Below are 17651 nucleotides of genomic sequence, written 5' to 3'. Positions count from 1 at the left end.
TTCTGTTTGGTGGTTTGATGTGTTCTTCAGTTTATCTATTAGAATTTGGATCAGTAGAGCTTGTAAATGGCCAATATGGTGGTGACTGTTTTGATTGGCTTGCTAGAAAAAATGTGGCACACCTTTGTAAAGGTATATCTTAAGCCATTGGAAATACTCAGATGGGGATGGTTTATTGCAAAAAGCCTGCAAGGGTATCCAAATCTGAATGGCTTGTTAAATCCAATGTTTTCTGACCCAGACGGTCCACAAAAAACCGTCTTGGTTGTCTTATTTCACAGTCTGTGCCCCCTCAATTAACTTCCAGCAACTTGTTAATACATATTTTATCAATACTCGGCACAACAGGACACAACCTAATACAATCCGCCTCTATTGTTGTGAGTAATTTTCATCCCAATCCCTTGTTTTTCTCTTTCTCTGTCAAGGTTTTGCGAGTCTCCATCCAGTGACCCTGAGCTGCCAGGTGGGCGTGGTCGGGGGAAACGGATGCGAATGGCCATGGCCGAGAGGCCCTGCGTTGAGCCATCCCCTGTTGCCAAAGTCAGGGGTCTGTCACAGCACAGAAGCCGTGGAGGTGGTGTGTCTGGAACCACTGTACCCATCCACAGCAAGGGACGGAGAGGAAGCCTAAACCTCATCAACAGCAACTGCCGAACGCCTGCTTCTTTCTTCACTGTGGATGAGGTAAAACCCACCAACAGCACCTCCTCTCTCTCCTCCGGGAAGCGCAAGAACAAACCACCGGCTGACCTAGACCTCAGTCTGGTCTCCTCTGACGACATAAAAAATGGGAATGGAAAGAGAATCCGAGCCAAATGCCGCAGCGCCCCCTCCACGCCGCAGGGCAAATCTGATCCCTCTTTCATGGACCCTGGAGGGGGTTGTGCCTCTTCACCACCTCCCCCGCCTATTCTCATTGACTGCCCGCACCCGAACTGCACTAAACGCTACAAGCACATCAACGGCCTTCGCTACCACCAGACACATGCACACCTTGAGGCTGAGGAGCAGAGGAAGCCTGAGCTGGAGCCAATGAAGGATGGAGAGAGTGAGGAACGACTATCAGACTGTGAGGACACGATCAACATGACATATGATCTCTCAGAGACAACCAGCACTAATGCCATCAGCTCCTCTAAGAAACCTGCCCCTCTATATAAAGTGACCACAGTGGGGTCTCCTAAGAACAGAAGACTACTCCTCAGTACTGACCACAGCCCTTCAGCCAACCCCAAGACCAGAAGAACCTCTCTGCTAAAAGATGGTCTGATTGATGACCTTAGCAATTTGCCTATCATCTCCAACATGACCGTGGTTTTGGAGAACTGCATGGTCCCAGACAGGAACTCCATGGTCGAGATGCCCAAGCTGGAAGCTGAAGGCTTGATTGACAAAAAGGGAGGTACATGCGACAAAGGCAAAAAGGCCAACGGCAAGGTAGAGAAACTGTCCAAGTCCCGGACCAACCGACCTATCGCACCGGCCCCTGCTCCTCCCAAGCTAGTAGCAATACCCAATACAGCTTATCCGACCAGCACAGCAGATACTGCCAACTCACAGCAGTCCTCACCTATGGCAGCCGTAGGCCTCACCAGTAAAAACCTTCCCCTGAAACCCATCAAACCAAAGCTGAGCATTGTTGTGGAACCGAGCCTTGTCAAAGCCACTCTGGTTACCTGCAGCAAAGAGACCAGGAAGAAAGAGAAACGGAGACTGAAGGACAAACATAACAAAGATGCGCACACCAGGACCCCTAATGCTGACAGCAGTGCAATCAAAATAGAAGATGGTGTTACTGGAGGTTCCAAAATGGGTGTCAAGGAAATTTCTGGAAGCCTTCTAAAGGAGCACCTCAGTAAGCAGGATGTAATCAACGGGCTCACAGAGAGCCAGGAGAGCAGGATGGCCAGTATCCGAGCTGAGGCTGACAAGGTATACACCTTCACCGACAACGCCCCCAGTCCGTCCATTGGTGGTTCATCACGGATTGACTCCAGTGGCGTTTGCCTTGCAACAGACAGCAAGAACAACAGCCCAGCCTACTCTGACATCTCAGATGCCGGGGATGATGGAGGATCTTCCGAATGTCGTTCAGATGGAATGCGGTCCAAGTCTGCCTCCTCAGCCTCTTCAGAGGTGAGCTCTAACAGTAGCCATAGCAACTCTGGTAAAACCCCACCCACAGCATCTGCCCCACCATCAAAAGACCCCCAATCCCCGTACTACCACAGCTACGACCCATACTATCTACAGGGGTACATGCAGTCGGACAGGCAAAACAGCAGCAGCGTTCCTTTCCACAAAAGCGTTGGACTTGACGGCAAAGGCAAAGACAGAAAGGAAGAGGTGAAAGATGATGACAAATGCCTCTCCCACGAGTTCTCAGACTCAAAAAAAGGTGATGGGCCACCTCAGTCTCAGCTCCAGCTGGCTATGAGTCAGACACAAACTGCATTGGCCCAGTCGTTATACTATGGCCAGTATTCCAGAGGACTGTACATGGACCAGAAAATGTTGCTGGCATCAAAGTGCTGTGACCAGACGCACAGTGCCAAGCAGAGGGGCGAGAGAGGGCAGGGGTTGAGAGACAGTGAGGATGACAAATATTTGGTTGGGGGTTTGGCTGGTGGACCCATGCTAGGCAAAGGTCCAGATGGCCTTAAAGGTTGCTGCCCCAAACCTGTCCTGTCCCACGTGGAGATGAGTGAGAGGGGAGAAAGGGGACAGTGTCACGGCGTGAAGGTAGTGCACGGTGGCATGGTGGACCAGCACCAGGTCTTGATGAAAGACTGTGATGACATCAAGTCACCTTCCTCTTCCTCTTCTTCATCAGTCCACAACCCAAACAGTCAGACAGATCTGGACTCAAATGTTTCCTATTCCAGTGTAAGTTTCTCCCTCTGTCTATAACCTGCCGCCGCCGCTGATGGTGTTGTTGGTGTGCTTTAATGACTGTTGTTGCGTGTCACAAAGAGATTAACCACACATTGTGTACAGCTAAACCAATAGGTGCTAATAACAAAGACCATTTGGCTTCTGTGGTGCTGTAGCTGTCCATTGGCATACTTCCATAGTCATTTTGGTTGAAATCAAAATGATGTGGTTTGATTTGATGGATGCAAATGTTTTAAATGTGTAGCACTAATGAGGGAAATGTGTAATCCAACTTTAGCTGTATATAAAACATACAACACTTAAAAGAACAAAATCATTTTAATACATAAGTGTTGGTTTTTGTATGAGCTACTTTTAAAGAATGCTTGTACAGATTGTTGACCATGTCATCTCACAATGCATTTAACCGCTAACTCTAGTACTGCTGGGTATGTAAAAAGGTTGTATGAATCGAATGAAAGCTGTGTGGGAGGTTGTTTTTTCCTTCAGCTTGGCCTAGCAGTTGATGATGTGTGAGAAGTGTCTTGATTCTTGTCATTGAGAGGGACGCCACACTCCTCACATTCCACCTGTGAATGGCCGCCTGCTGTTGAAACGTCGTCATGCTTCATCAACATCACACCCAGAGCCAGTGATAGATGGTCTGTCTATGGTTCTGTTCACTCAAATACACAGTGTTTCCTCTATAGTCATTCAGCAGCGGTGGGCCACCGCAGCAAGAATTTCTCCAAACCCTGCTAAAAACGAAATGCACAAATGAAAGTCATAAATTAGCCTCCAAAAAACACAGTCAAAAGGTAATGTTAAGACTTGTGAAATAGGCCTCAGATTGAGCTCTGAAACTAGTCATCTTAGCAAAAACTGGGACAGAGACGTGGACAGAAGTTGAAGTGAACCAAAAATGACTCCCACCCACCACTGTTGGCTAAAAACTATAGGGGAAACACTGCAACTACCACCAATACTTGTCCCCATCGATTTAGCCCTCAGACAGCCAGGCCTGGGCTCATTGCCTTGCTCACAGCAAATACTCAGAGCTACAACATGCGGAGGAGGCCGAGGAAGGTGAAGCAGACATGGCAAAAGAGTGGGGCTTTTCTGTGGAGCCTGCTGGTGCCAAGATGACCTCAGGAGAAAGAGGTGTTGGCGGAGATGCTAAGAAAGCCAGGGTCCATGATCTCCCGCCCGCCATCGACGTGGAGGATTCAGACAGGCTGGATGGGCTAGATGATCAAGGCCAGGAACCAATAGGAGGGCTGGCAGAGGAGTCCCAGAGTGTCCGATCGGCGGTGTCCCCTCCCATGGCCCCCCAGCAGCCCTACATCCAGTACCAACACTCCTCCTACCCGCCCTACCTGGCAATGTGTGAGAGCGCAGGGGGCTCCTACAGAGGGGTTTCCCCAACACTGGTCCACAATTACCCAGGTAAGAGTCTGATTAATGGTTTAGGTTTAATTTAAAGGAACATGTTGTGAAATATGTACTTACTTTATTTACTTCTTGAACTGGGCACAAAGACAGGAAGGTGCTGTTAATCATTCTCAAGTTTTGTTGGAAAAACGGAGCTTTAACGTTTGAACTAGGGAGCTTCAGACCTTCATGATGGTGGTATTCAGCCCCCGCAACCGTAGCTGGCCAGACAACAGGTTCCAAAGAATAATTCTGCTTCAGGACTTCCGTTTAAAGCTCAGAAAGCATTGTAAAACTGAACACACAAATGTACATTAATTTAGTGCATAGAAATCATTCAACATATCATACACTTCCCGCGTATGCTCACAACCACAACATTAACGATGGGTTAGCTTCATGCTATCACACATGGGAACTTAAATTGATGCACTAGCATTCATCGATGTCACTATGAATTTACAGCAGTATTTCCATTATTCCTTGATGTAGTCCGCACACATACTCTTTATAACAATACTGAAACAACAGAGCATGGACATTCTAACAGGCATATGTTTTCCTAGACAACAATGACAAGTGGAAACGTGCGTCTGAATACATGTGACTTTCGCATAACTACTAGTACGGCAACACTGAACGTACAATACAGAACTCAAAGCATTGCAATTGGCACTTTTAGACACAAGGTTTCCTTTTTGAACTACATAAACAATTTGGCAACACAGGTGGGCTCCTATTTATTGAAGTTGCTCAGTGGCACATGAAGCCAAAATGACTGGAATGCTGAGTGATAAAATGACCCTGATCCACAGGTAATGTTACATATCTATGGCCTCATAGAGCATGCACACAAGCTTTCCCTTAAACCCCCCACCAGTCACTCTGTCCCCTATTTTCTTCAAAAGGCTACAGTTTAAAACATAAATGCATATTTGATACTCTATAATGGACTATAACTTCGCTAGCATCGAGAGAGAGAAAGGTTTTAATATTTCTAAAATTCGCCAAGTTGTACTTTATGGTTTCAACCTTTTCTTTTACATGTTTCTTAAAGATATATATATATATATATCGGGGCAGAGTGTGATCCATTATAACACAATTGTTAGTGACCAACACCTTTCGTATTTACAAAATGGCATTATTATCTTGTAAAAACGGGTTATAAATTACATGACTTAAATTATATATATATTTTCATGAAAATATTGTATTGGTCCTGCATTTTTTGGGGACTTAAAGAGTTGAAGCGACAGTTGAAGTTGAAGCACTGACATGCTTTGAAATGTCAGACGAAGAGTTACTTTTGAAATAATTTGAAGTTGCAGGTGCATGCCCTGTTCTCATCAAACAAGTTCTCAAAAAAGGGAATATCATGACTATTTCTTAGATGAATCACAATTAAAAAAAATGGCACATTTACAGAGTTTGTGCGTGTACAGTTTTCTGGGGAACGGCCTGTAATAAGATTCATATTTGAGGTTATTGTAATGTGTAAGTTGCAAAATGGCAGCAAATCCATGCATCAGTAAATTATATTAAGGGTTAATTTTGTAATAACAGTAGGTGTTTTAAACACTTTAAACCCCCTAATTCATCCCCAAATCCTCTTTAATGCTTCTTAATTTGACTGTCATGAATATATATATATATATATATATATACTGAACAAAAATATAAACGCAACACTTTTGTTTTTGCTCCCATTTTTCATGAGATGAACTCAAAGATCTAAAACATTTTCTATATACACAAAATAACCATTTCTCTCAAATATTGTTCACAAATCTGAACAAATGTGTGATAGTGAGCACTTCTCCTTTGCCGAGATAATCCATCCCACCTCACAGGTGTGGCATATCAAGATGCTGATTAGACAGCATGATTATTGCACAGGTGTGCCTTAGGCTGGCCACAATAAAAGGCCACTCTGAAACGTGCAGTTTTTCTTTATTGGGGGGGGTCTGGGGGGTCCGAAAACCAGTCAGTATCTGGGGCAGGGTTAGGGTTAGGGTAATGTTGTGAATCGAGTGGCCCATGATGGTGGTGGGGTTATGGTATGGGCAGGCGTATGTAATGGACGACTAACACAGGCCACTCGATTCACAACATTACCCTAACCCTAACCCTACCCCTCACACCAGATACTGCCTGGTTTTCGGACCCCCCCAGACCCCCCCAATAAAGCAAAACTGCACGTTTCAGAGTGGCCTTTTATTGTGGCCAGCCTAAGGCACACCTGTGCAATAATCATGCTGTCTAATCAGCATCTTGATATACCATACCTGTGAGGTGGGATGGATTATCTCGGCAAAGGAGAAGTGCTCACTATCACAGATCTTTTCAGATTTGTGAACAATATTTGAGATAAATGGTTATTTTGTGTATATAGAAAATGTTTTAGATCTTTGAGTTCATCTCATGAAAAATGGGAGCAAAAACAAAAGTGTTGCATTTATATTTTTGTTCAGTGTATATAATGTATATATATATTCAATGTAAATGTGGGATGAACCCCATCAAGCTTATTAAGGTTGTAAACTGCTGCTGAATTTGAACCTTAAATAGAAGATTATTTTTTCCGTTTAAATCATTTTAATGTGTATGGGCTCATGTCCCCTCCTTTTTTTAAAGGGATTGTGAAACAACAGTGTTTGATAGTGAAAGGACATGTTCATTTGCATAAATCAGGCACCCAATAACAAATAGTGCATGTAGCAACTATGGTATCTGAATTTGTTGTTGTCACTTCATTTATCAATAGCACATTTCATAATATTCAAGTTTACGAAATTGTCAAATCATACGCAAACATATTAAAGGCAACCTACTTTATATTGCTTAAGGGATTCTAAATATACTGTATCTATAAATATAAGGCCTCAAAATGTACAACTCTTTTCTTTTAGGTGACTATTTGAACTCATTGTGCATGTGTGTTTCTTGGTCTGTGTGTGTTTGTGTCGACCAGGTTTCCACTACCCTCTCTACGGTAAGACGGCAGGCAGGGAGGAGTCGGAGGTGACTCCGCCTGGCAGGGGAGGAGCCGTGAGCAGTAAGCAGAGCGGAGACTCGTCCTCGTCCTCTGCCATGGAGCTGCTGCAGCAACAGAGCCATCAGTACCACGGGAAATCCCCAGCTGTGAGACACCACACACATTACTGCCACATCCACACTGTAGCTCACAGCGCCTCAACATGCATCACACTACACAGATGGGATTATCCAGAGACACACATTAGAAATCTGATTTCGCTGATTTCTTTTTGTCGCTGCTTTTAATTGAACTTTTCATATCTTAAACTGCACTGTAACTTTTATCCATGTACTTTTTCTAAACGTAATTAAACTCCATGACATTTATGAGAGGGACTGCTCGAAAGCAGAGATATTTGAAATATCTGGCATCGACGGATGAAAAATAGTGTTTTGGTAACACGGAGTGTTTTGGTAACACTTTAAAGACTTTGTTATGAAAGCAAAGCAGGGGAGGGGGTGTGTACAGCCTCCTGAGGGTCCGATTGTGGATGTCATGCGAGCAAAATATGGTGAAGAAAGTCTGTCTAAATTAAATCATATTTTAGACTGCACTGTAACTTTTATCCATGTATTTTTCCTTAATGTTTATTTTATTAGCTTTTCTTTTTTAATGCTTAATGTCTTTCATTTCTTTTTTGTAAAGCACTTTGAATTACCCTGCGTCGAAAAGTGCTATATAAATAAACTTGCCTTGCCTTGCCTTGCCTTAAACCTTGGTGAATATTACAAAAAAAAGAAAAATGCTTTAAGGACTTTAACTTACACACCAGCATTTACAATGATGTTTGAAGTAAATAACATGCAAAACATAAAAAAAGACAACCAGAAACATTTCTGTAAAAAGGTGTAAAACCCAATGTGTGTGTGTTGAACAGCCCGGTGAGAAGGGCTCCCCCGAGGGAGAGAGGGAGACGGAGCGAGAGAGGAACCAGATGTCATTCGCCCGACACCTCCACACACACCATCACACACATCTGGGTATGAGCTACAACCTGATCTCAGGACAGTACGACATCTACCAAGGTACAACTCACCCACCCAGAAATCACATGACCAGGGCCGGATAATTAAAGAGTCAAAGAACTTCGTAATATCTGAAACTAAAGCCAACGTATAGTAGAGTGTGTGAGGTGACACAGTCCATATGTGGCTTTAATGATCATGTGACTTTGTACTTTTGGTAAGGTAGTTGCTTGTAGATCCATAGGGGATAAAACTAATGTATGGGTTTAGGAGTCATCACTGCACCTGGACATATTATTTCTAAATGTGATGTTTCACAGCTGTTTTTCTCTCACGGTGTTGAAGGGTTGAGCTCCAGGTCGCTGGTCTCCAGTCAGCAGGCGTCAGGACACTCCTCTACTGGTGGGTTAGTGCTTTAAGTACCAGACTGTGTTCTATTAATCATGTTCAAACATGTGTCCTTTTGTTAAGTGAAAATGTTTCACAAGCCCTGGGAGCAAACGTGATTCAAGGGGATATTTTAATAATGCCTTGATATCCCATATGGCAATGGGATTTATTAATGAAACTTTTTAAATACCTTTACTCATTTATAGGGGTCTAAACGTTTCGTTACTTAGATTCAAAATCAATTCTGGATTCAGTTCATTGTCATTTATTAGTAAATGATGTCATTAAAGCATGTGTGTATTAAGTATCGGAGTTGTTTTGTTTATAAAAGTTAAATCAACTGTTTGAAATAATGTAAGACACAAAGACCGATTTGAGCAAAAGGTAACGCATTCGTTTTTTAAAGAATTATAATTTCAAGTTACACAAAAAAATGAATGTTAAATAAATGCAATTGGGGGGCTTAGGCTAGTTGCCTTTTTTCTGAGAAGAGGACACATTTGAAAAACAACTTACAATAACACTAAAACCGGTATTTGCTGCAATGCTTGAAACATCTTTGATTTGGTGAATAGGATTTTCGCAATATGTAGTTTATTTTTGGAGTATTCCTCTTAAAAATATTTTTTTCGTCTCGATTCTTACATGAACTCTTTTATCTCTGCATTAAATATCTCAGTTTTTGTTGTTGTCCATTATAATGTTTTAGAAAATGAAAAACATACATTCAAATTGCAATCAAAGTTTTTCCATGCAAACATTTCTACTCAATATTGTTAAATAAAAGGATATTCTAAAAATATCCGTTTCAATTATTAGCCTGCTCTATACAACACACACATATACTTTATATGGTGCCCAAAATACTTACATTTGGAGAAAGCGCTGCAGCTTCAGAAACGATGCAAATGAAAACACACAAATGTGCCAAAAGGAATAAAGAAACATCTTCATCAACTTGACAACACATGCTCAGCCTTTAAAAAACATTCACCAACTTGACGAAACTTGAGCAGCATTTACTAAAGCGCTGCAAATACGAAACGCTGCAAATACGAAACGCTGCAAATACGAAATGCTGCAAATTTCTAAAACGCTGCATGAACCTCAAAACATAACGGAAACAAGGACACTAAAGAGTGACGCACACAGCTGGGACCATGGCGCTTGTTGACTTTCTGGGATTATAAAGTTGGCCAACTGTCATTGTCATTGTTACATAAAATAACAATGCGATCTCATGATTCCCTTCAATATTATTTCAGATCTGTTGTGAGCTAGCTAGCTAGAGAGTGAGAGTTGGCCAACTGTTGTCCTAGCCAGTGGTGTAGGCGGCTCTTCTGATGATGTACTGTAGTACTAGTAGCAGCTTCACTTGTAGCTTCGGTGCTGCTAGCCTCTTTCTTCTCGTGAATGATATTCCTTTTAGAAAATAAGTCAAGTAACGTTTTTTTGCCTGCCATTATAGAGCCGTTTCGTTTGTGTTCATGAGGGAAAGAGCTGCTGCAAAATCGGTGGGCGGCGAGCTGGTGGTGTCACCTTGGGGTCACGAGCGTGATGACGAATCATTATTTTTTAAGGAAATTGTTGTTATTCTTTATTATAATTACTGTGAAATGTATTATGTTTTTGTCATTATTACAACAAATACACACTTGCAACTGATAACACTGGCAATGATTTTATATTTATTAGACTATTCAAAAAAGTGGGGGCCTCCAAATAAGTGGGGGAACGGCACTACACCACTGGTCCTAGCTGTGTGCATCACTTTTTAGTGTCCCCTGGTTTCTGTTGCGTTTTGAGCTTCCTGCATCTTTTTTATTTGCAGCGTTTCGTTTATGCATCGCTATTAGTAAACACTGCGCAAGTTTCGTGAAGTTGGTGAAGGTTTTCTTAATTCTGCACTTGTGGTCAAGTTGGTGAAGATGTTTTTATGCGTGTTGGCTACCGTACATACACATCATAGAAATATACACACAAACTAGGGCTGTGCAATTAATCGTATTTTAATCGCAATTACGATTTTAGCCTGCCATAATTACGAAAACAACATATTCGAAAAAAAACGATTATTTTGCTTTGCTAGGTTGTGACAGTGCACTGCAACATGTTTGATCTAATTTATTTTAGTCTAATTTATTTGTATTCATCATATTTATATATGTTTAGTAGCTTGTTGAAGTGTGCTCCAAAATATTTGATGATCTTGTTTATTGGTATTTATTATTTATGTAAATATGAATTGTTTGTTTGTTTGTAGCCTTTATTTAACCAGGTGAAAGCCCCTTGAGATCAAAAGATCTCTTTTTCAAGGGTGACCTGCAGGACATTAGTTACACATGTAACATAAAAACAACAGAACAACAATAAGGATGACATACAACATAATGTACAGGGTACAGTTTACAAACTCTATTTCCAGTGACAGGTACCATGAGTATCAAACAGCATGTCACCCAGCCGAGTTTTAAAGTGATGCAGGGGAACCAAAGTGCTCAGTTTTAAACATGTTTGCAGACTGTTCCAATTTAGTGGAGCTGCACATCTAAAAGCTTTCTTCCCTAAGACAGTCCTAGCACTTGGCACATTTAATAAAACAACATCATGAGATCTCAGGCAATACGTACTTTCAATTCGTCCAGAGATCAGAGAGCAGATATAAAAAGGTAGTTACCCAACATGGCTTTATAAATGAACATGTACCAATGACTGAGCCTCCGTACAGTTAGTGAAGGCAGACCTGCCTTGGCATACAGGGTACAGTGATGAGTAAGTGCTTTACAGTTAGTAACAGATCTCAGAGCACTGTGATACGCAGCATCTAACTTGCTCAGGCAATGGGCAGGTGCATTCATATATATCAAATCTCCATAGTCCAGCACAGGTAAAAAGGTCACAGTGACTAGCCTTTTCCTGGCTTCAAATGAGAAACAGGACTTGTTCCTGTAGAAGAAACCTAGCCTAACCCTCAGCTTTTTAAGCAAATTAGTGACCTGAAGTTTAAAAGTAAGACAATCATCAAGCCAGATACCAAGGTATTTGTAACAGGCAACAACTTCAAGTTTTGTTCCTTGCGTAGTTACAATATCAAAAACAGGCTCTGGTGTCTTTTTTGCTTTTGAAAAGAGCATTACCTTGGTTTTATCCACATTTAAAAGAAGCTTTAATTCAGAGAGCTGAGTCTGAATAGTGTTAAAAACAGCCTGTAATTTAACAACAGCCTATTTAATGGAGGGACCTGCACAATACATCACAGTATCATCCGCATAAAAATGTAAAGTAGCTTCATCCACATTATCACCTAAACTGTTGATATATATGGAGAATAAAAGTGGTCCTAAAACAGAACCTTGTGGTACACCATTAGAAATGTTTAACCACTCAGAAGACAGTCCATCAAAATGAACACATTGGGACCTTTCAGAGAGGTAGTTCACAAACCACCCCACTGTATCATTTATTTTATTTATTTTTGTATCGGTTTTTCAATTGAATTATACATTCAGGGTAATCAACAGTTAAAAAGACACTGTTCAAATTATTATTTGTATTTGTTTTAAAGTTCAATAAATGGATGTTTTCAAAGTCAATGAATAATCGTATTTAATAATCGTGATATCAATTATTGACCAAAATAATTGTGATTATGATTTGTACCATAATCGCACAGCCCTAACACAAACATTGCTACATTTGCCTCAATATTCTTGTTAGTTAATATTTTACATTTTGTTTTGAGCTCTCACTGTGAATGACAGACATTTAAATGGCTATTTTCTTTATAAATTACAAGAATAACAGCTCAGTCGGCTCGCTGAGACTTGTTTCCTAAATGATCCAAAAGCACCATTAGCCAGTTTGGATTATTTTCCATCTATTTTCAGAGGCCATTATATATAACTCTCTGAATGTGTGAAATAATGCAGAGGGAACCTGCCAGGCTGTTAAACAGCATAATGTGATAATTACCTTATTGCTGCACAGCCTGCAGTTATCTATAGATGTGGAATAATAGAGATTAACAGAAGAGAGGCTGATAGTGGAAGCAAATACAGAAATGAAGGAAAATACCAGCATTAGGCGCTTTTACACCAGAGTACTTTTCCCAGTATAGTTCCGAAAATGTGCGTTCACACCAACCTTTTCACCAACTTTTCAGTCCCTGCTAGAGAGCAGGTACTTTCATGGGAGAAAAAGGTTCCTATGTCTGATTGGCTGGGCGGATTGCAAACCACGCCCCGTAAAACTCCCAAAAAGTTTTGGTAAGCCGCCATTTTATTATCCTCGCAGCATTAGCCCAGCGCACAAACGGAGAGAGACTAACTTATGGCAACACAAAAGAAAACATGGGAGCGGTGGAGATGAGGAGGTGTCGGCGTTCTGGCGATTTACTCGGAAGGCTTCAGTAGAAGCTGCCAGTCCCCAACTCCGGGGACTTCCGGCCGGGAACTTTGGGCGGCAGTATACACCGTGAAGTGGTTTGCGGCCTGCCAGTAAACCCAAAGCAGAAGAAGTGACGTCAGCGGCTTCATTTGCCTAATCCTCCCCCAGGGACTTATTCCGGTGTGAACGCGATCTGTACTTAGTTCATCAGAACTAAAGAGTTCTGATGAACTAAGTACGGCAAAGTACTTGGTGTGAAAGCGCCTATTGTTCTCCAGAGGCTATTGTTCAGGATATCTGAACATCAGTAATTAATTATTTTCTTATCTTGGGAACACCTTTTCTTTTTTTCACAACTTAATGATCTCATTATCTCTAAACAACACATCTTTGTCTTAATCGGTGCTGTTACTTTAACTGGAGGCTGACAGGAACAATGTTTATTTTGTGATCACAAGTCTCAGGTTTGTATTTGTCATAAAAATTCAGTTGTTGGCAGGGTTGGGACCTCATGACATCACTAGGTAACACTTTCGCTTCTATTGGCTAGCGCTCCAACACATTCTTTGTGATAGGCTAACATGACATGTACAACAATTCTCTTAGAGGTTGACCAATCACAACAGAGCCAGCCAGCTAACCAACTAGAGTAGACTGGGCTCTGGTTTCAGACAGAGGGTGAAAAGAGGTGCTGCAGCACAGGCAGTATGAGAACAATAAAGAGCTTTTTGAACATTAAAGCATGGAGACATGGCACAGGAGAGACACTAATATGAACCTGAGAATAAGCATCCATCACAGTAAACGATTTGTAGCTTTCATTTGTTTAATCAAAGTCATTATCCACATAATATAAACCTCCAAAACTTTTCCAAGAATCCTTTTTTTGTCCTTTTTGAATATACAAGCATGGAGAAATGTCACTAAATCCAAATATGAATTCAAACGAGCAGAATAGGACCCCTTTAAGTGTTCCTGAGAAAAGGCTAACATGTGACTGGAAGTGTGTGTTTTTCCTCTTGTCTCCACAGAGAGCGATGGGAAGAAGTAGGTCCATGTAAGAGGCCACATCTCACATGAGGAACGGCAGATTTATCAGACATCAATTCCATGATGTTTAATAAGCTTCGCCTCGCTGAGAGGCAGAGAACAAAAAAAAACAACTCTCATTTCTTAATAATGAAAATCACCTGTTTTATGACACGTCATCGAAGAGCAGGCAACAGGAAAGAGAGCGGGATCGGGAGGAACAATCTGAACGAATGCAGACCACTGACTTTTGAAGCTTTCAGTTCTGCAGCATTTTAGCAGAAGCAGCGGCGCATATATAAAACACCGGGCGCTGTGCAACAGCCCATCTGAAGCTGTAGCTTCATAAAATGCACATTTAAGGTAGTGTATAATGATGATGATGATATGACTGAATGTACTGAAGATGACTTATTTTATCCCAAGAGTGTTGATTGTTTTTTTTAAAACTCCTATTGGGAAACAGCATTAGGAAGCTAAAAAGTCTATTATTATCCTTATTATTCTCATTCTGATTAATGAAGTGGTCCTCTTCCCTCCATAGTGCTGACGCTACATTTGTATTACTAACCTGTACTTGAGCGTAACCATGTTGATTGTATTGTCTTTATGTGAGAGTAAACCTTCACATCGACCTGCCCAGTGCCATGTAGGAACCCAGTGGTGTATATATTCTGTACAGACTCATGGCAGAGCACTAACACGCTTTATGGTACTCTGAGTTGATCTCCATCAGCCATGCAGGGGAGCGGCGGGCGGAGCTAGCAGCAACAGAAACATTATTTCTTCATTAGACGAGTTTAGTTCCTCTTTTGGCGAGAATGTTTTGCCAAATGAAAACAAAGTAGTTGCCTAAACAGATGTGGAAATGGTCAAACCAAATCGACAGTGAGAATTGGCTTCGGAAAGCACTGACTAATTGTATATATTGAAAATAATATGAAGGCTTTGTTGGACTTTTGCATTGAAGATTACAGTCTATACTGTTGTCAATCTTGGCGCCAAATTAGGGCATGTTTTTGCCACATGACTCCTAAACAAACAGGGCAACTGTGGGAGGATTTAAATAGTTACTAGCTTTAATTTCTATCAAGTTCTTCTACCTCTGTTTGGGTCAAAGTAGTGTTCAATAGATAAAGTAATGCTTGAAAGAGTGTGACAAATATTTAGTTCATTACTTAAAGGGTGCTAGGATTGTTAAATTACCTGTTGGGTTTTTCCTGAAACAGTGACTTATTTCTTATTATATGACTTTAATATGATCAACACTCATCAGCAGCATCTTCAATTGGAGGTGCAACATGAGGCTGAATGGATGAGTACTCATGATGGATACCATTAACGTGCCATCTTTGTTTGAACATGAGACATGGATTTCAATTATCATTTTTAGACGGAACACTTTTTAGGACATTTCCAGTGTTAACATGAGTGTTTGCTAATTTTCTACATCTTTTTATTTAAAATAAGCTCTACAACCTACAATTTACTCAAAACTAAATGGAATTTGGTACGTTTGCTCAGGTACAATAGTGAATTTATGACCAAAAATAAGCTTCAGCATGAGTACAAAAAATACTTTGTGTACTCACGTCTTGTTTTTAGGAACTTACAATGTGTATATAAAAGCCTTTTCAACAGCAGTTTGAGAACATTCTTTATTCAATACATATTAGTAGATTGAAGTGTAGAGCAACAGTTGCAAATTGATGCGAAAATAAAATAGAAAATATAGTAAAAGCTCAAAACCATTTATAGTATATTGGAACAGATGGTAAACACTGGAATTGCCCTTTAAGTAAAAATGCTGTCATGTTTGCAGTCAGTAATCCACCTTTTTCAGGAGTTCAACAGTCCTTTGCTCCGCCCTTGCTCCCATGCCGTTTACAAGCTAACAAGCTAACTAGCTAACTAGCTCACTGCAGAGCCGCTGATAGACAGAATGGTCACTTTGTGTCTTTGGTGCCAAAACTAATCCCGCATTTTTAGATCTTTCTTCTTCCAAATGAATCACACTTGCCTGTTAGTAAATCAAAAGACTGTGTTCATATATTGTGTGTAGCTTTTTGCGAAAAGTTAACAGAGTAAGAATTCGGTCAGGGGATGGTTGGGTACAAAACATAGGACTTTCACTCTGGGAACCGTGTGAAGCCAGAAGTCAACGTTTATTTAATTGGAAATGTAACCAACCTACTTTAGGAGCACAACTTTCATAGTTATTTAACAGATGGTTGACGTATTTGTCACATACCTTCCGTACATGAGTAACGCCACTTCCACAGTAAGTGTTACTCAAACCACAATATTTTCTTAAACCTAAACAAGTAGTTTCCCATAAGGAAGTTGATTTTGAAAAGAAGTATGTAAGGAGCGAAAAACGCAAACTTTCATGCTCTATTTGATCATCCTTTGAAACGATAACAACAGATAAAACTACTTTTTTTTTTATAGTTTAATGACTATTCAAATGCAAGACCTATTCCTAAAATTGAAAGGTTTCGCTGGATTATCATAAGAAAACACATGATAAATGGGGATACGTTTTTGTAATATTAATTCCGAACTATGCTAATATGTTTTTTTCAGAGGTAGAGACATCAGGAATTTCATACGATATTTCCTAATGATTAAAAATGATTTATCATCGTCAAATTGTCAGGGAATATCTAAATGTAATGAAATATTAACAATTTCTTAGCTTATTAAAAATATACACATTGTATCATTGTGACGACATGGCTAGCATGAATACTCACGATTTGTAACCATTCTTCCTATTTTGCCAATGTAGCTCAAAGCAGCATGAAGCAGTATTCCCATCATGTGGGGTGAAATATTTTTTTAAATATATAGGCTACAAGCTGGAAAACTCCCAATCCCAGTGGCGCAAACTCGACTATCAGCGGCTCTGCCTCACTTACACAACACCTTACCTGCATAGTGTCTGATCATTCTATTACTTGAATATAGTGCTATGAACTCTGTTTACAAAATGCTGTCATCTTTTGGGAGACACAGTGTTGTCTTATAAAGGCTGCTTGGTATATGTTCAGTTCATCCACCCGTTGTATCCAGTTAATAACACACTGAAATAGTATAAACATAAACCTGCTGTTGCTTTTTTATACTGTATATGCCTTAATTCATATGTTTGGCAATCATGATTAAAGGATGTTTATATATATTCTTTTGTCTGTGGCTTTTTCTCTTCATAAGCAAAACTATTTTTGGAAGTTAGGCTTGTGTTGGGGCGTTACCAAAGAGGGCGTTACAAAGGATTACATTTTTTTTTTTTTTTAAATAGTGAGATTTCCCCTCTGCCTTGATTTCAGAAAAAAAAGAAGTTTACTTTTGAAAGATACGTGGACACAGGAAAAAGACAAAGCTACACATGATCTTATAGAATATGATGCATTGTTCCAGATTACACTACACAACGGGATATAAAGGAGGTACACACATCAGAAGTAACATGCAACATACACATTAATGCAGCAGCAATATTAATAGAGAAACATCAGATATAATAGAAA

At 40.5% G+C, this 17651-nt stretch overlaps 1 protein-coding gene across 1 annotated transcript in view; it reads left to right on the top strand.

Annotated features, from left to right (window-relative positions):
• Positions 1-17266, top strand: part of znf608 (zinc finger protein 608) — a 90487-nt gene extending 73221 nt beyond the window's left edge. Inside the window, exons 4-9 of the mRNA XM_034092080.1 lie at positions 429-2889; positions 3882-4323; positions 7283-7452; positions 8226-8373; positions 8659-8715; positions 14121-17266. Coding sequence (XP_033947971.1) covers positions 429-2889; positions 3882-4323; positions 7283-7452; positions 8226-8373; positions 8659-8715; positions 14121-14140 — 3298 coding nt within the window. The 3' untranslated portion in view covers positions 14141-17266. The remainder of the gene's footprint in view (positions 1-428; positions 2890-3881; positions 4324-7282; positions 7453-8225; positions 8374-8658; positions 8716-14120) is intronic.
• Positions 17267-17651: the final 385 nt, after the last annotated feature.

The sequence above is a fragment of the Pseudochaenichthys georgianus genome, chromosome 9 (genome assembly GCF_902827115.2).
Source record: "Pseudochaenichthys georgianus chromosome 9, fPseGeo1.2, whole genome shotgun sequence".
NCBI classification, from domain to species: domain Eukaryota; kingdom Metazoa; phylum Chordata; class Actinopteri; order Perciformes; family Channichthyidae; genus Pseudochaenichthys; species Pseudochaenichthys georgianus.
The sequence above is the reverse complement of the archived record's forward strand: the minus strand, read 5'-3'. Positions and strand labels throughout refer to the sequence as shown.